Genomic DNA, 23,978 nt, shown 5'->3' on the forward strand with positions numbered 1-23,978 from the left:
CTGCGTGAACATCACTGACGACCTGAAATGGTGCCTTCACACTGACAATGTGGTGAAAACTGTGCAACTGCGCCTAATTCAACCTCAGGAGGCTGAAGAAATGTGGCTTTGTACCATTGAGAGCATCCTGTCAGGCTGTACCGACACCTGGTATGGCAATTGCACCAACCACAACCACGGGGCTCTCCAGAGGGTGTGAGGTCAAGCCCGACGGGGGCACACTGCCTGCCCTCCAAGACATCTACAGCACCCGGTGTCACAGGAAGGCCAAAAAGGTCATCAATGACCTCAGCCACCCAAGCCACGGCCTGTTCACCTCGCTAACATCTAGAAGAAGGAGACAGTACAGGTGCAAGCTGTTTTACCCACTTTATATGTATATACAGGGCCTTCAGAAAGTATTCACACCCCTTATCTTTTTCCACATGTTGTTGTGTTACAGCCTGAATATTAAATGGATTACTGGCCTACACACAATACCCCATGATGTCAAAGTGAAATCATGTTTTTCGATATGTTTACAAATGAATTAAAAATGAAAAGCTGAAATGTCTTGAGTCAATCAGTGCTCAACCCCTTTGCCCCGCCATGGGACAGTTGGAGATCGAATTTGAATATTAAAACAATGTTGCAAATGTCAGAGAGACAGACAGACAGAAAGGTTATATAAATCTCCACTGTTGAAAATGACATTTTAGTTGAAAAGAAATGTGAGATAAAGTCTAGATGTTTTTTATAGTGGAGATCTAGTTAATACTTTGCCTGGCTGGGCTGATGAGAGTGGATCAAATGGAACAGAGTAAAAAAAGAATTTCTCCCCAATTGGTAGTTACAGTCTTGTCCCATCGCTGTAACTCCCCTACAGACTCGGGAGAGGCGAAAGTCAAGAGTCATGCGTCCTCCGAAACACGACCCTACCAAGCCACACTGCTCACTTAACCCAAAGCTAGCCGCACCAATGTGTTGGAGGTAACACCGTAAGACTGCAGGCGACCGGTCTGCCACAAGGATTCGCTAGAGTGCAATGGGACAAGGACAACCCTCCCCTAACCTGGACGACGCTGGGCCAATTGTGCGCCACCTCATGGATCTACCGGTCATAGTCGGCTGTGACACAGCCTGGGATCGAACCCGGGTCTGTAGTGACGCCTCGAGCACTGCAATGCAATAAGGATGCTACACAACCCCTTCTTCAATATCTCATGTCCTTCAGCACACCTCCAATGATCTCAGTGTAGCACCATTTGGAGGTATTCAGGCCCCCGATAGTCTCTTCTGTCCAACACCTTCTTAGTTATTATGTCCAAACCTCATGATGTGGTCTCTGGCGTTGTACTGTAAAGTTGTTGAAGCCAAAATAGATACTGTCTGTCTGTGTAGAGTTCAGTTTAGAATAAGTCTATGTCTTTTTTTCTGTCTGCATATTGAGAGTTTCATCGGTCGGTCGGTCGGTCTGTCTGTCTGTTTGTCTGGCTGTCATTGACAGTTGAGTAGTGTTGTCTTCAGTCTGTTTGTGAGGCTGATAGACATAACACGAAGGGCAGCGATCCCAGGCATGAAAGTGTGTGACTGATCAACACCAATGAGGCCAGGGGATCAGCACTGAGCTCTGTCTGACATCTAGTGGTGGTGGAAATACTTAACTACACCCAGTAGAGGTACAGATTTTTCTATTGTGTTAGTGACTGTACATTTGTTTATTCCATGTGTAACTCTGTGTTGTTGTTTTTGTCGCACTGCTTTGCTTTATCTTGGCCAGGTCACAGTTGTAAATGAGAACGTGTTCTCAACTGGCCTACCTGGTTAAATAAATGGGAAATTAAAAATTAAAAATCCTCACCAATACATTGCTCGGTTCAGAAACAACCCCTGTTCTCCAATCTGGACAGAGTACTGATGTTTGAATCAGTCCCTGATTAGAGGGGAAGAAGAATGAAAAACAGCAGTAGTGTTTGGGATTGTGCCTCTCACAAATGTGAGGCATCCAGCCCACTAATAATGCTGTAGATGTGTAGTATATGGGCCATTATCCGTAACAACAGGTCACATGAATTGGCATACATTAGGCCTAGCATCAATGACCTGTTCTGTAATAGAATTCTGACCCAATATAAATGTTAAGGTTATAGGCCTACTCTAGCCAACGGAGCACACTGTAATCGCTGAGATGATTGATGAGTGTGCAGACGTTGAGCCTAAATAGCATATGGAATGTTCATCTGTTTGGAATGTTTAAAAGCTCATGGCATGTTTTTACCTACACAAACCCTACCCCCCTCCTCCCCTCAACTGGAGCGATACTGTAGACCACACAGTCGGTGTTCGATAGGATATATGTTGCCTTGTCCAGTGCAGGTTTTCCCAACCCCAGGGCTGCGTTCAATACATTGTTTTACATTCTGGGACGTTCAATTAAACGGAAACGGCGCTGTACTGAATCACCAGTTAAAAAACGGGGAGCGTTTGGGGAACGCTGTCAGCATGGCCACTTGCCCTTTAAATAGGTTACTCTTTGCTTCAAGCCACAGCCACCAAACGGTAGCAAATGTACCTCAAAGTCTGTTCAAGAACGTTTTGGGGAAACGTGTCGTTTAGTACAAACCGTTCCGCAACGTAGCAAACGTTCAAGCGAACTGAACGCACAGGTCTAGTGTACCGCGGTCTCGCGCACCGTGCAGACAGCCAAGCTCGAGCCTACCGGAGCGGTGTAACGTTCTGAACGGTAAAGATGGCAGAACGACAGCAGAAACATGAAGGCGGCCGAGTGAAGATCGGACATTACCTCTTAGGAGACACTCTGGGCGTCGGCACATTCGGCAAAGTAAAGAGTTAAGTCGCGTGCTTGTCAACAGTCATGTCGTGGGAACATTTGTTGTTATTGATTGTAACTTTGCGGCGGACTATTTAAATAGCTACGCAAAATGCGTAGCTGTGGCTGCGTAGTTACGAATGTGCTAGATTATTGTTGTCTCGGTTGATATGTAGAGAATGTGGTTTAGGTTTGTTGAAAGGTGAATTATTCCAGCAACATATCTAGCTAACCTGTCTACTCCTTGTTATCAGTAATGATAGGCTAAAGCATGCACAATTACCCTCGACAACAATGATGGCGTAAAAACAAACAGGTCACACATAATTGTAACGTCTGACCGCCAGTGAATGTTGGAGGTTGACTTTGCAGGTGACAGTAACGTTAGACATTTAGACTTGCCCTATATGGCTATGGAAAGGACATTAAAAAAAAAATTAAAAATAAACATGAACGTTATAGCTTAATAGTGCTCATCATCACCAGTGTTCCCCGATTATGTAAACCATACAATGGCATGGACAGAATGAGAATCTAGAACGCCTCGTCAAGTGTCCTATTTTCTTGCAGTCTCAACGTGACCTTGTAGAATTCAGACCCCCTCCTCCTCTCCCCCTGCACTGCGGGAGGTGTGTTTGATTCGAGACATTAGTGTGACGGTGTGTAACAAGGAACTAGCCAACAATAATTGTTGCTACAGACAATATTGCTAAATTGTTAGACTGACTAACCATGAGCTACAGAGTGCAGACAGACTATCAGACAGACACACTTGATTTATCCACCTTGTAATCTATGTGTATGGCTTTAGGTTTACTGTAATTGCTGTGTTGTGTTTTCCCTGTTTACCGGTTTGTGATCTACGTTTCTTATTGTTGTGAATAGATAGATATAGCTAGTCCAGTAATATAAAAATAGTGATTAATCATGTCTTGTTGACTACTCTGAAACAGCTAGGGTTTTATTCTTTATCAGGCAATGAAAGTTTAGCTGAGGGTAGTGTACACATCACACATTCCCCGGCCTATCTCCTACCTCAGTGTAGTCTGTGTGACCTTGGCAACAGAGGAAAAGACTCAACTGTTTTTAATATTTGACCCATCAGCACAAATTGTGCCCTATAGCCTACATTGTAGCAGTTGAACACAATACATATTATTATACTCTTTTACAAACTACGGACATTCCAGTTAGTTCATGTGTGTGTGTGTGTGTGTGTGTGTGTGTGTGTGTGTGTGTGTGTGTGTGTGTGTGTGTGTGTGTGTGGTAGTTGGAGAACACCAGTTGACAGGTCATAAGGTGGCAGTGAAGATCCTGAACAGACAGAAGATCAGGAGTCTGGACGTGGTGGGCAAGATCAAACGAGAGATACAGAACCTCAAACTCTTCAGACACCCTCACATCATCAAACTGTGAGGATAACGCATACAGACTGTGTTTGTTTATTATGGGCCTAAAAGTACCCCCCTCTCTCTTACATACACATACACTCAGTGTTTGTTTACTATGGGCCTCAGGAGCACCCCCCCCTCTCCCCCACACACATACCCACACACACTGGGTTTGTTTACTATGGGCCTCAGGAGCCCGCCCCCCCTCTCTCTCTCCCACACGGAATTCCGTTTAGCGGAAATCTCTAGTTAAGAAGATGGAAGTTTATAATTCCTGCTTGGGTAAATCCCTTCCCACGTTTCTAGTCTCTCACCTCTATTGCTCGCTCACTCTCTCTCCCACACCCACCCACAAGGAATCAGTTTGCTCCGGTTAGCAGAAAGAAGTTTATAATTCCTATTTGGGTAAATCCCTTTCCAGGTGTCTAGTCTCTCTTTCCATGTTATTTTTAGGGTTAGGCCACAGTGACATTGTGAGCTATGGCAGACGTATTGGCGTGTGTGTGTGTGTGTGTGTGTGTGTGTGTGTGTGTGTGTGTGTGTGTGTGTGTGTGTGTGTGTGTGTGTGTAGGTACCAGGTGATCAGTACTCCTACAGATTTCTTCATGGTGATGGAGTATGTCTCAGGAGGAGAGCTGTTTGACTACATCTGCAAACACGGACGGGTGAGACATACCTCTGACTTACTGAAGACTGACTGTCTGAATGGCTGTCTATCTGTCTCTGACTGACTTACTGAATGACTGACTGTCTGAATGGCTGTCTATCTGTCTCTGATTGACTTACTGAATGACTGAATGTCTGAATGGCTGTCTATCTGTCTCTGACTGACTTACTGAATGACTGAATGGCTGTCTATCTGTCTCTGACTTACTGAATGACTGACTTACTGAATGACTGACTGTCTGAATGGCTGTCTATCTGTCTCTGACTGATTACTGAATGACTGAATGGCTGTCTGACTTACTGAATGACTGACTGTCTGAATGGCTGTCTATCTGTCTCTGACTGACTTACTGAATGACTGAATGGCTGTCTATCTGTCTCTGACTGACTTACTGAATGACTGAATGGCTGTCTATCTGTCTCTGACTGACTTACTGAATGACTGACTGTCTGAATGGCTGTCTATCTGTCTCTGATTGACTTACTGAATGACTGACTGTCTGAATGGCTGTCTATCTGTCTCTGACTGACTTACTGAATGACTGAATGGCTGTCTATCTGTCTCTGACTGACTTACTGAATGACTGACTGTCTGAATGGCTGTCTATCTGTCTCTGACTGACTTACTGAATGACTGACTGTCTGAATGGCTGTCTATCTGTCTCTGACTGACTTACTGAATGACTGAATGGCTGTCTATCTGTCTCTGACTGACTTACTGAATGACTGACTGTCTGTCTATCTGTCTCTGATGGCTGTCTATCTGTCTCTGATTGACTGACTGTCTGAATGGCTGTCTATCTGTCTCTGACTGACTTACTGAATGACTGAATGGCTGTCTATCTGTCTCTGACTGACTGAATGGCTGTCTATCTGTCTCTGACTGACTTACTGAATGACTGAATGGCTGTCTATCTGTCTCTGACTGACTTACTGAATGACTGACTGTCTGGTTGATTGATTTATTTACAGGGGACAATGCACATGAATCAATATAACAATAATGCAACACCCATGTAAATGTGCCGGGGTTAGCCAAAAGATCATTTGCAACCATAATCCCTGGGCAGGTAAGGGCTTTTACACAGCCACTATACAAATACTCACTAAAACAATACAAAATACAAATACATTACATCCAATAATATATCATATATAATTCCAACGACAACAACAACACTATCAAAGTGCTTTTTAAGATCCAAAAAGACTGTGCCGACTTCACCACCTATGTCCAGTTTAGATTTAATGCACTCCAGAAAATAGCAATTGGCTGTTTCGGTAGAATGGTTAGTTCTGAATCCAAATTGCATTTGATGTATGGAGTTGCCCTGAACGAGGTGAGTCAGTCAGATGATCAGCCACCCGTCTTTCAGCTACTTTTTATAGCACTGGAAGAATGCTTATAGGTCGGTAATGTCCCACCAGTGTTGGGTCACCAGATTTTAAATCGGGTATCACTGCAGCAGACTTGACTACCAAGCATTGGGGAAGAACCCATATTTGATGGACAGACTAACTAGATGTACAGTAGGGGTAATCAGAGAATATTTGTGTCTCTTCAGGAACACCATGTCTAACACAGTGTCTAGACCAAATACATTCTAGAGCTTCTGAAGAAGCTAATAATGCTGTCCACTGCTGACCCTGAGATTTCAGGAATTCTGAATATTGGTTTATTATTATCTATGGGAGTGAGAACTGTGGTCTTGGTTGAAAATCTTTGAGCCAGTTCCCTGACATAGTCAGAAAACAATTGTTAAAGGTGGTGGATATGAAATTGGAGTCTTAAATTAGAATCCCATGAACCTTTAATTCAGGATGTTTTTTTGACTTTTCAGCTCCTCTCCCTGGTAGATTGAGATTTTCCCAAATCACTTTGCCATTTCCTTTTGCTTCATTGATCACTTTAAGAAAGAGCTCTGCTTTTGCTTTTTAAAACATTCCTAACCACCTTATTTCTCAGTGACGTAAATATACGTCTGTCATCATTCTTACCAGACTTCAGTGCTTTTTTTCCCAAGGAGAAATCCCGTTCTCCAGAGGTCCTCGTTGAGCCGTCTTTTCCGTCTTGGCTTATGTTGAAATTTCCTGGTAAAAGAGGTATCCACTTTGTCAATAGCTGACAGAAATGTTCTGTATCCAGACTCTGGGACTTCATCGCTTCACAGATCAGACCAGTCAATTTGACATCGTAGTTACTCTGCTCACTTTTCTGCATTTTTTTTACCATACCGTTGCGTATTAATATGGTTCTTACATCTCTTGTTAGTGAGCTTTCTAATCACCAATGTAACATTGTGTTATACCCGTTAGTAAGTTACTAAACTTCATTATTTGATCAGGTCTGTTAATAAACACCAGATCAATTTGAGTCTGGGATGACTGTGTTACTCTGGTTGGATCTTGTATTGTTTGAGTCAGGTTGAAATAATCTGTGATCTCTTTGAGCTTTTTCCTGCAAGTTTTGTCTTCTCTGAAATTTGGAACGAGGGTCCCAGAGCCTTTTAGCCTGATTAACGGTTTGAAAAGGTTTCATGGTACAATGTTTCCTTATACCTGGGATAAAGGAACAGAGTTTCTGTCTTGAAGGCGGGTTTTGTTTGGGACAAAATGAAAAATGAAATGAACAGCAGATTGCTCATTCTTTTGAAAAGCCATGTTAGCGACAGAAGTTATGCTCACATACACGGAATGTGAACCAGATAATATAGGTTACTCAAATATAGATTATTTCAATCGTTCATCAATGATTTCGGCCTGGATGGCTAATTATGGGGACTTTTCTCCACCTCCCAGAATGACATCCTCCATATCAGACGTTTTGTCTGCAGGTGACCAAACTCCAGACTGATGGGGAGCTTGGTACCCCGGGGCGCTTGGGTGTATGTTGATTCCGGATTGTTTGAATGAAGGCCAGCGTTGATGATTGGCTGCCTTTTGTAATTCCCCAGAGAGTTGCACTGCCTTCGGGGTCCCTTATTAGCCTCCAGGTTTTCTATTGGGTTATGATTGTCACTGGTCTCAGTAGCCACTTTCCCAGCTTCATTTTGAGCATTTTTCCTCTTCTTTCTCTTGTCGCAGACTCTGGCTCACCAGGTACCAACTCCAATGTTTCATTCACTCTGTCTTTGTCCTTGGGAGCCGAGGAATCATCCTCTTCAACCTCAGTCTCACGTTCAGTCATTTCAGCTGAGATATGTGATACGTCTGCCCTACTCATGGGGACAGGATTGTTCTCCTGCACATAGTGTGAAAAAGTTTCCTTTATGCACCTTGTGTTGTCCAGTGTAGTAGGACTGTACTCTACCATCTCCTGACCCCTCTAGTGTGGGATTGTGTCATTATGTTGTCCAGTGTAGTAGGACTGTACTCTACCATCTCCTGACCCCCTCTAGTGTGGGATTGTGTCATTATGTTGTCCAGTGTAGTAGGACTGTACTCTACCATCTCCTGACCCCCTCTAGTGTGGGATTGTGTCATTATGTTGTCCAGTGTAGTAGGACTGTACTCTACCATCTCCTGACCCCTCTAGTGTGGGATTGTGTCATTATGTTGTCCAGTGTAGTAGGACTGTACTCTCTCCTGACCATCTCCTGACCCCCCTCTAGTGTGGGATTGTGTCATTATGTTGTCCAGTGTAGTAGGACTGTACTCTACCATCTCCTGACCCCTCTAGTGTGGGATTGTGTCATTATGTTGTCCAGTGTAGTAGGACTGTACTCTACCATCTCCTGACCCCTCTAGTGTGGGATTGTGTCATTATGTTGTCCAGTGTAGTAGGACTGTACTCTACCATCTCCTGACCCCTCTAGTGTGGGATTGTGTCATTATGTTGTCCAGTGTAGTAGGACTGTACTCTACCATCTCCTGACCCCTCTCTAATGTGGGATTGTGTCATTATGTTGTCCAGTGTAGTAGGACTGTACTCTACCATCTCCTGACCCCTCTAGTGTGGGATTGTGTCATTAGTGTGGGATTGTGTCATTATGTTGTCCAGTGGAGTAGGACTGTACTCTACCATCTCCTGACCCCTCTAGTGTGGGATTGTGTCATTATGTTGTCCAGTGTAGTAGGACTGTACTCTACCATCTCCTGACCCCTCTAGTGTGGGATTGTGACATTATGTTGTCCAGTGTAGTAGGACTGTACTCTACCATCTCCTGACCCCTCTAATGTGGGATTGTGTCATTATGTTGTCCAGTGTAGTAGGACTGTACTCTACCATCTCCTGACCCCTCTAGTGTGGGATTGTGTCATTATGTTGTCCAGTGTAGTAGGACTGTACTCTACCATCTCCTGACCCCTCTAGTGTGGGATTGTGTCATTATGTTGTCCAGTGGAGTAGGACTGTACTCTACCATCTCCTGACCCCTCTAGTGTGGGATTGTGTCATTATGTTGTCCAGTGGAGTAGGACTGTACTCTACCATCTCCAGTGACCCCCATCTAGTGTGGGATTGTGTCATTATGTTGTCCAGTGTAGTAGGACTGTACTCTACCATCTCCTGACCCCCTCTAGTGTGGGATTGTGTCATTATGTTGTCCAGTGTAGTAGGACTGTACTCTACCATCTCCTGACCCCTCTAGTGTGGGATTGTGTCATTATGTTGTCCAGTGTAGTAGGACTGTACTCTACCATCTCCTGACCCCTCTAGTGTGGGATTGTGTCATTATGTTGTCCAGTGTAGTAGGACTGTACTCTACCATCTCCTGACCCCCTCTAGTGTGGGATTGTGTCATTAAGTTGTCCAGTGTAGTAGGACTGTACTCTACCATCTCCTGACCCCTCTAGTGTGGGATTGTGTCATTATGTTGTCCAGTGTAGTAGGACTGTACTCTACCATCTCCTGACCCCCTCTAGTGTGGGATTGTGTCATTATGTTGTCCAGTGTAGTAGGACTGTACTCTACCATCTCCTGACCCCCTCTAGTGTGGGATTGTGTCATTATGTTGTCCAGTGGAGTAGGACTGTACTCTACCATCTCCTGACCCCTCTAGTGTGGGATTGTGTCATTATGTTGTCCAGTGTAGTAGGACTGTACTCTACCATCTCCTGACCCCTCTAGTGTGGGATTGTGTCATTATGTTGTCCAGTGGAGTAGGACTGTACTCTACCATCTCCTGACCCCTCTAGTGTGGGATTGTGTCATTATGTTGTCCAGTGTAGTAGGACTGTACTCTACCATCTCCTGACCCCTCTAGTGTGGGATTGTGTCATTATGTTGTCCAGTGTAGTAGGACTGTACTCTACCATCTCCTGACCCCTCTAGTGTGGGATTGTGTCATTATGTTGTCCAGTGTAGTAGGACTGTACTCTACCATCTCCTGACCCCTCTAGTGTGGGATTGTGTCATTATGTTGTCCAGTGTAGTAGGACTGTACTCTACCATCTCCTGACCCCTCTAGTGTGGGATTGTGTCATTATGTTGTCCAGTGTAGTAGGACTGTACTCTACCATCTCCTGACCCCTCTAGTGTGGGATTGTGTCATTATGTTGTCCAGTGTAGTAGGACTGTACTCTACCATCTCCTGACCCCTCTAGTGTGGGATTGTGTCATTATGTTGTCCAGTGTAGTAGGACTGTACTCTACCATCTCCTGACCCCTCTAGTGTGGGATTGTGTCATTATGTTGTCCAGTGTAGTAGGACTGTACTCTACCATCTCCTGACCCCCTCTAGTGTGGGATTGTGACATTATGTTGTCCAGTGTAGTAGGACTGTACTCTACCATCTCCTGACCCCCCTCTAGTGTGGGATTGTGTCATTATGTTGTCCAGTGTAGTAGGACTGTACTCTACCATCTCCTGAGCCCTTCCGGCGTGCTGATTGTGGCATACTTTGATCCAGTGACGGCCCGTCTTCACAGACCTTGTTATAGGAATGATGGGTGCTGCTTCAACATACACAAAACGATCTCCATTGGAGCAGATTGTAAGTTGACCCTTGTATCTTATCATGCGCCTCATCACTCTCCCCACCACCTTACATCCAGCTTTAGCCAGGAACTCAGCCACAACACTATCATCTGCTGATTCAGGTAGTTCTTTAATTGTAACTAGAGTTCTGGTCAGACATGTGACTTCAAACTGACCCGGATTATTCTCTTTGAACACGTTTTCCTCTGACTGTTATTCCTCCTATCAGAAGCTTTGCCTTTGCTTCCTTACTGAGAATATATATACGCCAGAGTGCACATACTCTCTGTACTGACCTCAAGTGGTTTGGATTAATTTCCTGTATGAGACCTGTGGTAGAGCTCCTCCTCCTTAATGGGGTTGGCTATGGCCTCCTCTGTCAGGATTTCTCTCTCCATGAAAAAAAGAGGTAAAACAGTCTCCTTTGGGGCATTTCCACCCATAACCTCGCTCCAGGTCTCATTTTCCTTGACATCAGTTTTAGCATCACTGGAATTAGCCACAAGTACAGTAGCCATTTTAATTGTAGTGTTAATGATTGATTAAAGTAATTTGTTTAACATTGAAATATATCAACACAACTATTCAGCATTATACAGTGAGGATATTTCTTACTTAAGAATTGGTGGATGGTTGATCCTCAGATATATGGGTTGAGTGGGTTCAGTGTTCTCCAGCAATTGAAGCTTCCCAGCCGGGCCGAATACCCAAACAAAAGGAGATATCAAAACACAACGAAACAAAATATGGATATATCATTCCGGACCTTACAGGCCTTCGGTCGATAGATCCACAAACTAATTAAACAAGTGAACAAGCCATCTGGGGAGTAGCGCACTCCTGTCCTGCAGTTGTCCAATTGATTGATGTAGACACAGGCCATTTGATGGTGCCATTTTTCATAGTGGAAGCATGTAGTCACATTAGAAAGGAATAATCTCCTAACCTCTTAATCTGTACCTCATGTTGTGTGTAGGTAGAGGACAAAGAGGCTCGTCGGTTGTTCCAGCAGATTATCTCCGGTGTAGACTACTGCCACAGACACATGGTGGTGCACAGAGACCTCAAACCTGAGAATGTACTGCTGGACCATTCCAAGAACGCCAAAATAGCTGACTTTGGTACACTACACACACATGCACGATAGAGAACACACACACACACATACATACATACATACATGCATACATACGTAACAAATTGAGTTGTCCACAAAGCCGTAGTAGCAAATGTCAAACCAAACCATTTGTGTTTTAAAATATACCGACACCTTAAACTGGAGACGGGGAGAGAGAGAGAGAGAGAGAGAGAGGAGAGGAAGGGGAGAGAGAGAGAGAGAGAGAAGGGGGAGAGAGAGAGAGAGAGAGGGGATAGAGGGAGAGGAGAGAGAGAGAGAGGAAGGGGAGAGAGAGAGAGAAGGGGAGAGAGAGGAGGAGGGGAGAGAGGAAGGAGAGAGAGAGAGAGAGAGAGAGAGAGAGGTGGGAGGGGGAGGAGAGAGAGAGAGAGAGAGGGATGGGAGAGAGAGGAAGGGAGAGAGAGAGAGAGAGGAGAGGGGAGGGGAGAGAGAGAGAGAGAGGAGAGGGGGAGAGAGGTGGGAGAGAGGGGGAGAGAGAGAGAAGGGAGAGAGGAAGGGGAGAGAGAGAGAGGGAGAGGAAGGGAGGGGAGAGGAGGGAGGGGGGGAGAGAGAGAGAGAGGAGGGAAGGGGGGAGAGAGGAAGGAGAGGGGAGGGGAAGGAGAGGGAGGGGAAGGGAGAGGGGGAGGGAGGGAGAGAGAGGGAAGGAGAGAGAGGGGGGAAGGGAGAGAGGTGGGAGAGAGAGAGGGAAGGGAGAGAGGGAGAGAGGTGGGAGAGAGAGAGGGGAAGGGAGAGAGAGAGGGGGAGGGAGAGAGGTGGGAGGGAGAGAGGGGAAGGGAGAGAGGGGAGGGAGAGAGAGAGGGGAAGGGAGAGAGACAGAGAGGGGAAGGGAGAGAGACAGAAAGGGAGGGAGAAAGAGAGGAGAGAGGGGAGAGGGAGAGAGGGAGGAGAGAGAGAGAGAGAGAGAGAGAGAGAGAGAGAATATCGTAACTTGTTTGTTTGGACAGTAAGGTTAGGTAAGGTTGGCATTTGAAGATAATGCTGAAAAACTGATTTGCTCTGGTCATCAGGGTTGTCAAACATGATGTCAGACGGGGAGTTCCTGAGGACCAGCTGTGGATCTCCCAACTACGCAGCTCCTGAAGTAATCTCCGGAAGGTGTGTGTGTTTGTGCGTGTGTTTAGGCTGTATGCAGATCCTTAGGTTGATACTATAGGCTACATGTTGTGGTGTGATCGTGTATTCTTTGCTTTGTGCACAGGTTATACGCTGGTCCTGAGGTGGACATATGGAGCAGTGGGGTGATCCTGTATGCGTTGCTGTGTGGGACTCTGCCCTTTGATGACGAGCACGTTCCCACACTGTTTAAGAAGATTAGAGGGGGCGTGTTCTATATGCCAGAATACCTCACTCGGCCCGTCGCTTCCCTGCTGCTGCTCATGCTGCAGGTCGACCCACTCAAGAGGGCTACCATTAAAGACATTAGGTGACCTCTAACCTTCCCTACTGATGATTATGCTCATGTTTTTAATGTGATTTAATAGAATTGGCAAACCTAACCAAAAGCTTGTGTGTGGTGGTTGAAGGTTGGTCCAGAGCAAAATAATAGAATAATAATTTTGTGTGTGTGTGTGTGTGTGTGTGTGTGTGTGTGTGTGTGTGTGTGTGTGTGTGAACGTTCAAACGTGTGTGTGTAGGGAACACGAGTGGTTTAAGCAGGACCTGCCAGGCTACCTGTTTCCTGAGGACCCTTCCTATGACTCCACCATTCTGGATGAGGAGGCAGTCCGAGAGGTGTGTGACAAGTTTGAGAGCACCGAGTCTGAGGTGATGTCCAGTCTGTACAGCGGAGACCCTCAGGTATGCACGCAACACAGGCATGTACGCTCACACGCTTAGTCATATAGTACGCACTCCCCCTCTTCTCTCAGCCTCTCTCTTACTCTCTCCCTCCGTCTCTTTCCAGGACCAGCTAGCGGTAGCGTACCATCTGATCATAGACAACCGGCGCATCATGACCCAGGCCAGTGAGTTCTACCTGGCCTCTAGCCCTCCCCAGGGCTCCTTCATGGAGGATGGCATGTCACTGCCCCCCGGGGTCAAACCACACCCAGAGAGGATGCCCCCCCTGCTGGTAGACAGCCCCAAGGCAATGATTTCTACCTGGTTCTATTCTATGTACTATGTTCACAGTATACACAATTGGATACAAGATCTCTGAAGTGTAAACACTTGATGATGTACTTCTTCCGCGATACCAGTGCAACATTGGCAGTATAGTTTTGTCCTCATGTATTTATGACTGCTTGTCGGGGATAATAAAGATTCTCTCCTCTCTGTCTGCAGGCGCGCTGCCCGTTGGATGCCCTCAACACCACCAGAGCCAAACCCCTGGCAGTGAAGAAAGCCAAGTGGCACCTGGGCATCAGGAGTCAGAGCAGACCCTATGACATCATGGCTGAGGTCTACAGGGCTATGAGACAGCTACAGTATGACTGGAAGGTGAGGCGCGGTGTGTGGAAAGCATTCGGAAAGTATTCAGACCCCTTGACTTTTCCCACATTTTGTTATGTTACAGCCTTATTCTGAAATTGATCAACATTTTTTTTATTCTCATCAATCTACACACAATACCTCATAATGACACAGCGAAAATGTTTTTTGACATTTGCTAATTTCTTATTTACATAAGTATTCAGACCCTTTGCTATGAGACTCGAAATTGAGCTCTGGTGCATCCTGTTTCCATTGATCATCCTCGAGATGTTTCTACAACTTCATTGGAGTCCACCTGTGGCAAATTCAATTAATTGGACATGATTTGGAAAGGCATAAACCTGTCTATACAAGGTCCCACAGTTAACAGTGCATGTCAGAGCAAAAACCAAGCCATGAGCTCTAAGGTATTGTCCACAGAGCTCTGAGACAGGATTGTGTCGAAGCACAGGTCTGGGGAAGGGTACCAAAACATTTCTGCAGCATTGAAGGTCTTCACGATCACTTTGGCCTCCATCATTCTTAAAAGGAAGAAGTTAAGAACCACCAAGACTCTTTCTAGAGCTGGCCGTCCAGCCAAACTGAGCAATCGGGGGAGAAGGGCCTGGGTCAGGGAGGTTACCAAGAACCCGATGGTCACTCTGACAGAGCTCTAGAGTTCCTCTGTGGCGATGGGAGAATATTCCAGAAGGTCAACCATCTCTGCAGCATTCCACCAAGCAGGCCTTTATGGTAGAGTGGCCAGATGGAAGCCACTCCTCAGTAAAAGGCACATGACTGCCTGGTTGGAGCCAAAAGGTGCCTAAAGGACTCTGGAAGAAAAAGAAACGCACACCTATTAAGACGAGGTGCTGGCTAGCGGAGTAGCACACCTATTAAGACGAGGTGCTGGCTAGCGGAGTAGCACACCTATTAAGACGAGGTGCTGGCTAGCGGAGTAGCACACCTATTAAGACGAGGTGCTGGCTAGCGGAGTAGCACACCTATTAAGACGCGGAGTAGCACACCTATAAAGACGAGGTGCTGGCTAGCGGAGTAGCACACCTATTAAGACGAGGTGCTGGCTAGCGGAGTAGCACACCTATTAAGACGAGGTGCTGGCTAGCGGAGTAGCACACCTATTAAGACGAGGTGCTGGCTAGCGGAGTAGAAAACTTGAAAATAAAAGAGAGCCGCACACTCTAGGAGCTCGGATGGAAAAATGTAATACCAACGTTTCGACAGCCAAGCTGTCTTCATCAGGGTATAATCACAAACACTGCGGGATGACTCGTTTATATAGTGTCAAAAGACACAGGTGTCTGTAATCATGGCCAGGAGTGGCCTAATATCATTGGTTAATAATCAAATATTAAAATGTCATACAAAGAACAGCATACAAACAACAAATGGATAGCATACGATCATAGATTAATTTGACTACACAAGCTTACAAACAATTACAATGGGAAAGTCACAATAATCACAAGAATGGCTTCAGATCAAAGTCTACGTTGAGACCGAAGGGAGCAAGGGTCTTTAAATTAAAGATCCCGGCAGCCTCTCGTTTTAACAATAAATTATCAAGGTCATCCCCTCTCCTAGGGAGGGTGACATGTTCGATGCCAATATAACGCAGAGACGAAATCGAGTGGCCTGCCTCCAAGAAGTGGGCCGCAACTGGATAAGTAAAGTTTTTACACCTAATGGTGCTACGATGCTCTGAGATACGTACTTTTAATTTACGCTCTGTTTTACCTACATAATTTTTACCACAAGGACAAGTTATAAGATAAATAACTGCCTTAGTGGAGCACGTAATAACACCTTTGATTGGGATCGATTTCCCTGTTTGTGGGTGTTTGAAGGATCTACATTTATATGTGCCATTGCATTGAGCACAGCCATTACACTTGTAATTTCCATCCAGTAGGGGCGCAAATAGACGTTGTTCAGGAATATCTTGGGGTGGTAAATCAGAGTTTACCAATTGGTCTCTGAGATTTCTGCCCCGCGAGAATACGACCAAGGGAAGGTCCGAAAACACATTACCGAGACTATCATCGGATTTTAGGATGTGCCAATGTTTGTGAACAATTCCCTTAATTTGTTCAGAGCACTTTGAATAGCGGGTAGTTACAACGCAAGAATGCGTATTTTTGCGAGACTGACCTTGAAAAAGGCAATGGCAATATTAATCTGATCATTCTTGTAGCCCCTCTCCTTGAACATTCCTTGCGTCTCAGCCATATTTCTGTCTAAATCGGATTGTTTTTTGCAAATTCTTTTGATTCGACAGAATTGACTGTAGGGCAAACTATTTTTCAAGGGAAGTGGGTGACAACTATCAGCCCTCAACAAACTGTTACGATCAGTAGGCTTCCTGTAAAGATCAGTGTATAGAACATTATCTTCACACAAGATCAGAAGATCAAGAAAACTGATTTGACGTGTATCAGATTGCATAGTAAATCTCAGATGCTCAGAACAGGAGTTAAGAAAAGCATGGAATGCCTGGAGCTGTTTTGCATCACCCCTCTATAGAACAAAAATATCAGCAATATACCGTTTCCACATAATGATGTGAGGCAAGAAAACACCGTTGAGAGGATTGAAAATAGACTGTTTCTCCATGTAACCCACATACAAATTAGCATAATTAGGAGCCATGGGGGATCGCATAGCAGTCCCTTTAGTCTGAATAAAGAAATCATTTAGAAACATGAAATAGTGATGTGTGAGTACTATTTCAGCCAATGTTACAACGCATGCACTGGAAGGTACTTCATTAGGGTCACGTTGCAGAAGAAAATGTTCCATAGCTTCAATTACCGCCCTCGTGTGGAATATTAGTGTATAATGACTCAACATCAAAAGTAACTAACAAGGTATTCTCAGGGAGAGGATCAAGAGATTCAATGATAGAGATCATACTGCTGGTGTCCTTTACACAGGAGGGGAACTGTTCTGCGAGTGGTCTAATAAAAAGGTCAACAAAAGTAGATAGAGGGGCCGTTACTGCATCAATGCCCGCTACAATAGGGCGCCCTGGAGGTTGTGTAACATTCTTGTGTCATTTCGGCAAAGTGTAGAAAGTGGCAATTTTAGGGTGTTGAATAGCCAAAAAAGCATGTTCTTTTTTGGTTATCTGACCAGAACTTAAATACCCATCTAGGAGAGTAAAGATAGTATTCTGAAATTGGCTAGAGAGGATCTGCAGGGAAGAATGGGAGGTTCTCCCCAAATGTATGTCATGCTTGTACCCAAGAAGACTCAAGGCTGTAATTGCTGCCAAAGGTGCTTCAATAAAGTACTGAGTAAAGGGTCTGAATACTTATGTGATATTTCAGTAATAATAATACATTTGCAAAATGATCAAAACTGTTTTTGCTTTGTCATGGGGTGTTGTGTGTAGATTGATGAGGGGGGAAATGTATTTAATACATTTAAGAACAAGGCTGTAATGTAACAAAATGTGCAAAAAGTCGTTTCGAAATGCTCCTTGTGTCTGTATATATACTCAGCAAAAAAAGAAAGGTCCCTTTTTCAGGACCCTGTCTTTCAAAGATAATTCGTAAAAATCAAAATAACTAATAACACAGATCTTCATTGTAAAGGGTTTAAACACTGTTTCCCATGCTTGTTAAATGAACCATTAACAATTAATGAACATGCACCTGTGGAACGGTCGTTAAGACACTAACAGCTTAAAGACAGTAGGCAATTAAGGTCACAGTTATGAAAACTTAGGACACTAAAGAGGCCTTTCTACTGACTCTGAAAAACATCAAAAGAAAGATGCCCAGGGTCCCTGCTCATCTGCGTGAACGTGCCTCAGGCATGCTGCAAGGAGGCATGAGGACTGCAGATGTGGCCAGGGCAATAAATTGCCATGTCCGTACTGTGAGACGCCGAAGACAGCGCTACAGGGAGACAGGACGGACCGCTGATCGTCCTCGCAGTGGCAGACCACGTGTAACAACACCTGCATAGGATCGGTACATCCGAACATCACACCTGCGGGAAAGGTACAGGATGGCAACAACAACTGCCCGAGTTACACCAGAAACGCACAATCCCTCCATCAGTGCTCAGACTGTCTGCAATAGGCAGAGAGAGGCTGGACTAAGAGCTTGTAGGCCTGTTGTAAAGGCAGGTCCTCACCAGACATCACCGGCAACAACGTTGCCTATGGGCACAAACCCACCATCGCTAGACAGGACTGGCTAGTCTCGTTTTTTTCTCACCAGGGGTGATGGTCGGATTCACGTTTGTAGTCGAAGGAATGAGCGTTACACTGAGGCCTGTACTCTGGAGCGGGATCGATTTGGAGGTGGAGGGTCCATCATGGTCTGGGGCGGTGTGTCACAGCATCATCGGACTGAACTTGTTGTCATTGCAGGCAATCTCAACGCTGCGCGTTACAGGGAAGACATCCTCCTCCCACATATGGTACCCTTCCTGCAGGCTCATCCTGACATGACCCTCCAGCATGACAATGCCACCAGCCATACTGCTCGTTCTGTGTGTGATTTCCTACAAGACAGGAATGTCAGTGTTCTGCCATGGCCAGCGACGAGCCCGGATCTCAATCCCATTTAGCATGTCTGAGACCTGTTGGATCGGGGGGTGAGGGGCTAGGCCATTCCCCCCAGAAATGTCAGGGAACTGGCAGGTGCCTTGGTGGAAGACTGGGGTAACATCTCACAGCAAGAATTGGCAAATCTGGTGCAGTCCATGAGGAGGAGATGCACTGCAGTACTTAATGCAGCTGGTGGCCACACCAGATACTGACTGTTACTTTTGATTTTGACCCCCCTTTTGTTCAGAGACACATTATTCCATTTCTGTTAGTCACGTGTCTGTGGAACTTGTTCAGTTTATGTCTGTTGTTGAATCTTGTTGTTCATACAAATATTTACACATGTTAAGTTTGCTGAAAATAAATGCAGTTGACAGTGAGAGGATGTTTCTTTTTTTGCTGAGTTTATATCACTAAGGTGTGTGTGTGTGTACATGTTAACTGCAATATGTAACATTTTAGGCAACCCAACCAAATTCACATAGAAATTATTGATCTGTCATCCTCTTCGAAAGCAAGTCTAAGAAGTGGTAGATCGGTTCTATGTGTGCTATTTCTATGCTTCCTGGTATTAAATGTGTGTTTTTTTGTGCCTTTTTTAAAAACTTTCGGTTTTATACAGTCTTCAAACAGCTTAAAATACAATGTTATTGGTTATCGAAAATATATTTAACTGTTTAACTGTTTAGATGGTACAATGATCCTTGTACACTATACATTGTTTTGTCACATAAACATAAATTAAGCGAACTTAGAATTTTCGCAACCAGGGAAATGGCGGAGGGATTTCTGCATATTGCACCTTTTTAATGTGTGTTATATTTAGGTGGTGAACCCGTACCACCTGCGTGTTCGGAGGAAGAACCCAGTAACAGGCAACCTGGTGAAGATGTGTCTCCAGCTGTACCAAGTAGACAACAGATCCTACCTGCTGGACTTCAAAAGCATCGATGGTACGCCAGCTACACAACATATTTATAACAGGAAACAGACTTTTTGATATCTGGTTAATTCTGACAGCAGAATTTAGAGAGTTTCCTCTTTTTACAACGTATTACTGGGTGCAGAAGATGAGTAATGACGAAAACAAACACTAATCTCTCCTCCCCCAGATGACATCATGGACGCAGTAGGGTTTAAGTCGGGCTCTTCCACCCCCCAGAGGTCAGGCTCCACTGCAGGGCTCCACAGACCCAGACTCAGTGTGGACTCAGCCTGTCCTGCCGTGGATCTCCCCAAGCTCAGCTCCTCTCTGCCTGGATCGCTGTGCTCCAGCGCTGCCCTCCTCACCTCCACCTCCACCCCCACCCCGCGCCAGGGCAGCCACACTATGGACTTCTTTGAGATGTGTGCCAGTCTCATCACCACGCTGGCCCGCTAGAGACGGTAAACCTCCGCTGGGTAACTAGGGGCCTGGAGTTTTTCCTGGTCAATGTCATATAGTCCGGAAAACTCCAGCTACCGCCTGCATAACCATCTGAAACAGAACACTGCCCTGAGCCTATTTAGACCGTTTTATATTGGTGTGATCCTGACCTAATTCTCCAAGTACTGCAGAACACGCCTCTAACCACAGATCTAGGGTCAGTTGTTCCCTCCTGGTGTTGTAGGTTTGGGCTAGGCAAAACTGATCGTAGATCTCTGATTAGACTTCCTGTTTGTCTAGAGCAGGGATGGGCAACTTTGATGGGGGTAGGGGCCACAAAAAATCAGAACTCATCATTCGGTGGCTCACGTGACTGCATACTCAAATCCAGACACACACATGCAGTCAGTGTTTTAAGCAAAATTTGGCGATTTATAAACATTTTAGTTTAGTCTTGACAGCGGAAGGAATTGATCTGCAGTCCTACAAAAGTGGCCATGCGACCCGCGCGCCACGAGTTGCCCGTCCCTGGTCTAGAGCCAGTCTGCCAGAGCCAGTCTGGCCGTGGGAAAGGTTAGAGGTCTCACTTGTAGCTCCCATATGGCGCGTTCACGTGCTCGTCGAAACTAGGAAACGGACATTTCTAACTGGTTGCAGTTATGCACGTGCAGCGTTCAACCAGTTAGCACGTGGGACATTTACAGATAAGCCGCGCCTCCCTGACTACTCTCAACCTCCAATCAGATCCAGAATAGCCGTCACTGTAGAACAAACACACTGAGCATTTTATATATGGTTTTATATGGTTTTTGTAACGACACACGTTTTGTTATCCATATTTATCATATATATTTATATTCCTATCACTTTGAGTAGTGTAGCAGCTGTTGATTGTAACATGCAACAAATGAAGTTAAAGAGGATTGTTGTTATTATTATTTAGATGTCATATTCTTATTTATTTTAAAGAGGTTTTGTTTTAGAGGCTCTGTGTGGTACTGAATATTGAGTATTGAAGCACTGCTGATGTTTGAGAAGTATATACGGACTTAAGAGATTTTAGGTGATGAGAGGTCATAGAGAGAGAGCCTCCACTCTCCCTCTCTCTCTGACTGGTAATATTGTTCTGTGGATTAGTTAGCATTGATGCTACCTGACGGAGGAGGAGGGAGGGAAGTGTATCTGTAGTGAACCTTTCTCCAGGTGCCTTAACACACGTTGTTTCTAGCTTGGTGACTGTTTTTGTTTGCAGAAACGGAATGGTAAGCAGACTGTTTCTGTGTGTGTGTGTGTGTGTGTGTGTACACTCCTGTGTGTAGAGGACTGACAGACAGGAGCTTGCCAGGGATTGGCCAGGAGAAGACATACAGTACTGTAGTTTATGTGCCAATGAGATTTGAATTCTGACTAATATAACTAAAGATACAGGAGGAGAGGGAATAGATATGACAGAACACTGGAACAAATCTCCCTTCACCAATTGTCAAATGGTTTACAGTATATAGTGTTCCAGAGTCCTGTCTGTGTCTCTTGTTCTGCTGGGGCCAGTGAGGGCTGGGCTGATCTGATGCATGCTAGTGTGTCTGTGTTTCTCTGCTCTGTTCTGGTACCGTGATGGTGGTCTGTTCTGGTACCGTGATGGTGGTCTGTTCTGGTACCGTGATGGTGGTCTGTTCGGTTTGTTATTAAATGTAGAATCATTTGTATCTCTCTCTTTCCTTCCCTCCCTCTGGAGTTATTGGTTTGTGGTGTGTATTTGCAGTAGTGTGTGTTTCGCTGAGGGAATTGTAGACCTCTGTTGGGCCAGTTAAGAGTCAGAAAAGACACTAAACCTCTCTTCTTTCCTTTTGTTTCCTTGTCATTCGTTTCCTTGTCATTTGTTTGTCCTGTGCAGCAGTTCTGTCAATCACATCTCTATTCTGAGAGTCTGTTTTTGTCTGTGTATGACGCTATACATGCAAGACAATACCCACGTATGTGTACTCTCATCTAGTACCGGTTGGACCCACCTTTGTCTCCAGAACAGCCTGAATTCTTCAGGGGATTCTACAAGGTGTCAAAGATTCCACAGTGATGTTGGTTCATGCTAATGCGATGGCGCCGTGCAGTTTCTGCAGATTGGACGGCAGTACATTCATGCTGCGAACATCCATCTCATCTCAAATATGCTCTAATGGGTTGAGGTCTGGGGACTGCGCAGGCCACTCAAGTAAACTGAACTCGCTGACATATTCCAGGGGATGTTTTTCCACTCCTCGGTTGTTCAGTGTTGGTTAACACGTACCCACCTGAGCCACTTCTTGTTTTTAGCTGATAGGAATAGAACCTGGTGTGGTGGTCTGCTGCAATAGCCCATCCGTGACAAGGATCGACCAGTTTGTTTTCTGACCCACCTGTTGGCTTGCACGATTCTTGCCCTTCTCCTTCGACCTCTCATCAAACGAGCTGTTTTCACCCGCAGGGCTGCTGCTGACTGGATGTTATCTGTTTCTCCCACCATTCTCTGTAAACCTTAGACACTGTTGTGTGTGAAAAGCCCAGGAGGGGAGCGGCCGTTTCTGAGATACTGGACCCGGGGCATGGCACCGATGATCATACTTCGCTTAAAGTCACTTGTTTTGCCTATTCTAACGTTCGATTGAACAGTAACTGAATGCCTGTTTTATATAACAAGCCACAGCCATGTGACTCCGTGTCTGGGTGGTGTACTTAATAAACTGGCATATCCCATTTTTGAGAGATACTTACATACTGAGGGTACAAAACATTATGAACACCTGCTCATTCCATGACAGACTGACCAGGTGAAAGCTATGATCCCTTATTGATGTAATTTGTTGAATCCACTTCAGTCCAGTGGTCACCAAGCATTTCTGTGGAAAAGCCAGGCCTGATTTTGTGCGTGTTGCGCTGTTGGTGGTAGGTGCACTTGATTCAAGCGGACCGGGAGGTCTGTTGCTAAATTGAGTGTGCCTAATGTGCTGGCAATCGAATAGCTCAAATTACCGTACAGAGCCTCCTCGACCCCGGCCACAGTCAAAAGGTTTGATACTAGCCTAGGTAAGATTGAATAACCTTTAAAAGCACGACCACGGAGAGACTGTAGAATAATGCAGCAGCGCTGCAGTTTGTATGAGTGTGTTTTATTCAGCACTGGCAACCCGGCTTTGGTTGAACACTATTATAAAACGCTCTTCTCCCTTTTTCCACTCGCGCTGCAATGAGTTTTATTATTAGCTTTGTGTCTATTTTAATATGGAGGAGTATTTCACTTTCTCTGGTCATAGGAACCGCATGAATTTGTGCATGAGGCAGATGTGGCGCGACTCGAGTTTCGCCATCAGGTGGAAGACGGTGTCTCTTTGGTCAGTCTCACCGGAGGAGAGGAAGGAGAAAGCAGTGACTGTGAAAGGAAGGGGAAAGCAGTGACTGTGAAAGGAAGGGGAAAGCAGTGACTGTGAAAGGAAGGGGAAAGCAGTGACTGTGAAAGGAAGGGGAAAGCAGTGACTGTGAAAGGAAGGGGAAAGCAGTGACTGTGAAAGGAAGGGGAAAGCAGTGACTGTGAAAGGAAGGGGAAAGCAGTGACTGTGAGAGGAAGGGAAAGCAGTGACTGTGAGAGGAAGGGGAAAGCAGTGACTGTGAGAGGAAGGGGAAAGCAGTGACTGTGAGAGGAAGGGGAAAGCAGTGACTGTGAGAGGAA

The 23,978-nt window shown here is 45.3% G+C and overlaps 1 protein-coding gene across 3 annotated transcripts; it reads left to right on the top strand.

The window, feature by feature from the left end:
• Window positions 1-2,459: 2,459 nt before the first annotated feature.
• Window positions 2,460-23,978, top strand: prkaa2 (protein kinase, AMP-activated, alpha 2 catalytic subunit). Of its 3 annotated transcripts, none has more exons than XM_052480354.1 (11): window positions 2,460-2,828; window positions 4,080-4,221; window positions 4,772-4,865; window positions 11,760-11,904; window positions 12,926-13,013; window positions 13,117-13,341; window positions 13,553-13,715; window positions 13,822-13,989; window positions 14,202-14,357; window positions 19,739-19,865; window positions 20,025-23,978. In XM_052480354.1, the coding sequence occupies exons 1-11, from the start codon at window positions 2,729-2,731 to the stop codon at window positions 20,291-20,293; spliced, it is 1,677 nt and encodes a 558-aa protein (XP_052336314.1). In that variant the 5' UTR covers window positions 2,460-2,728; the 3' UTR covers window positions 20,294-23,978. The 3 variants fall into 3 exon arrangements, with proteins under 3 accessions (XP_052336314.1, XP_035613122.2, XP_052336315.1); XM_035757229.2 differs by having other exon boundaries at window positions 2,469-2,828; window positions 13,822-14,004; XM_052480355.1 differs by lacking the exons at window positions 2,460-2,828; window positions 4,080-4,221 and adding an exon at window positions 4,280-4,721 and having other exon boundaries at window positions 13,822-14,004.

Source organism: Oncorhynchus keta, chromosome 26 (assembly GCF_023373465.1).
Source record: "Oncorhynchus keta strain PuntledgeMale-10-30-2019 chromosome 26, Oket_V2, whole genome shotgun sequence".
Lineage (NCBI taxonomy): Eukaryota > Metazoa > Chordata > Actinopteri > Salmoniformes > Salmonidae > Oncorhynchus > Oncorhynchus keta.

Bases quoted from the DNA above. Each gene is read 5' to 3' on its own strand.
- prkaa2 (XM_035757229.2), top strand. From the start codon at position 2,729: ATGGCAGAACGACAGCAGAAACATGAAGGCGGCCGAGTGAAGATCGGA. The intron at 4,866-11,759 runs GTGAGACATACC...TGTTGTGTGTAG, and splicing joins ACATCTGCAAACACGGACGG to GTAGAGGACAAAGAGGCTCG. The intron at 19,866-20,024 runs GTACGCCAGCTA...CTCCTCCCCCAG, and splicing joins GGACTTCAAAAGCATCGATG to ATGACATCATGGACGCAGTA.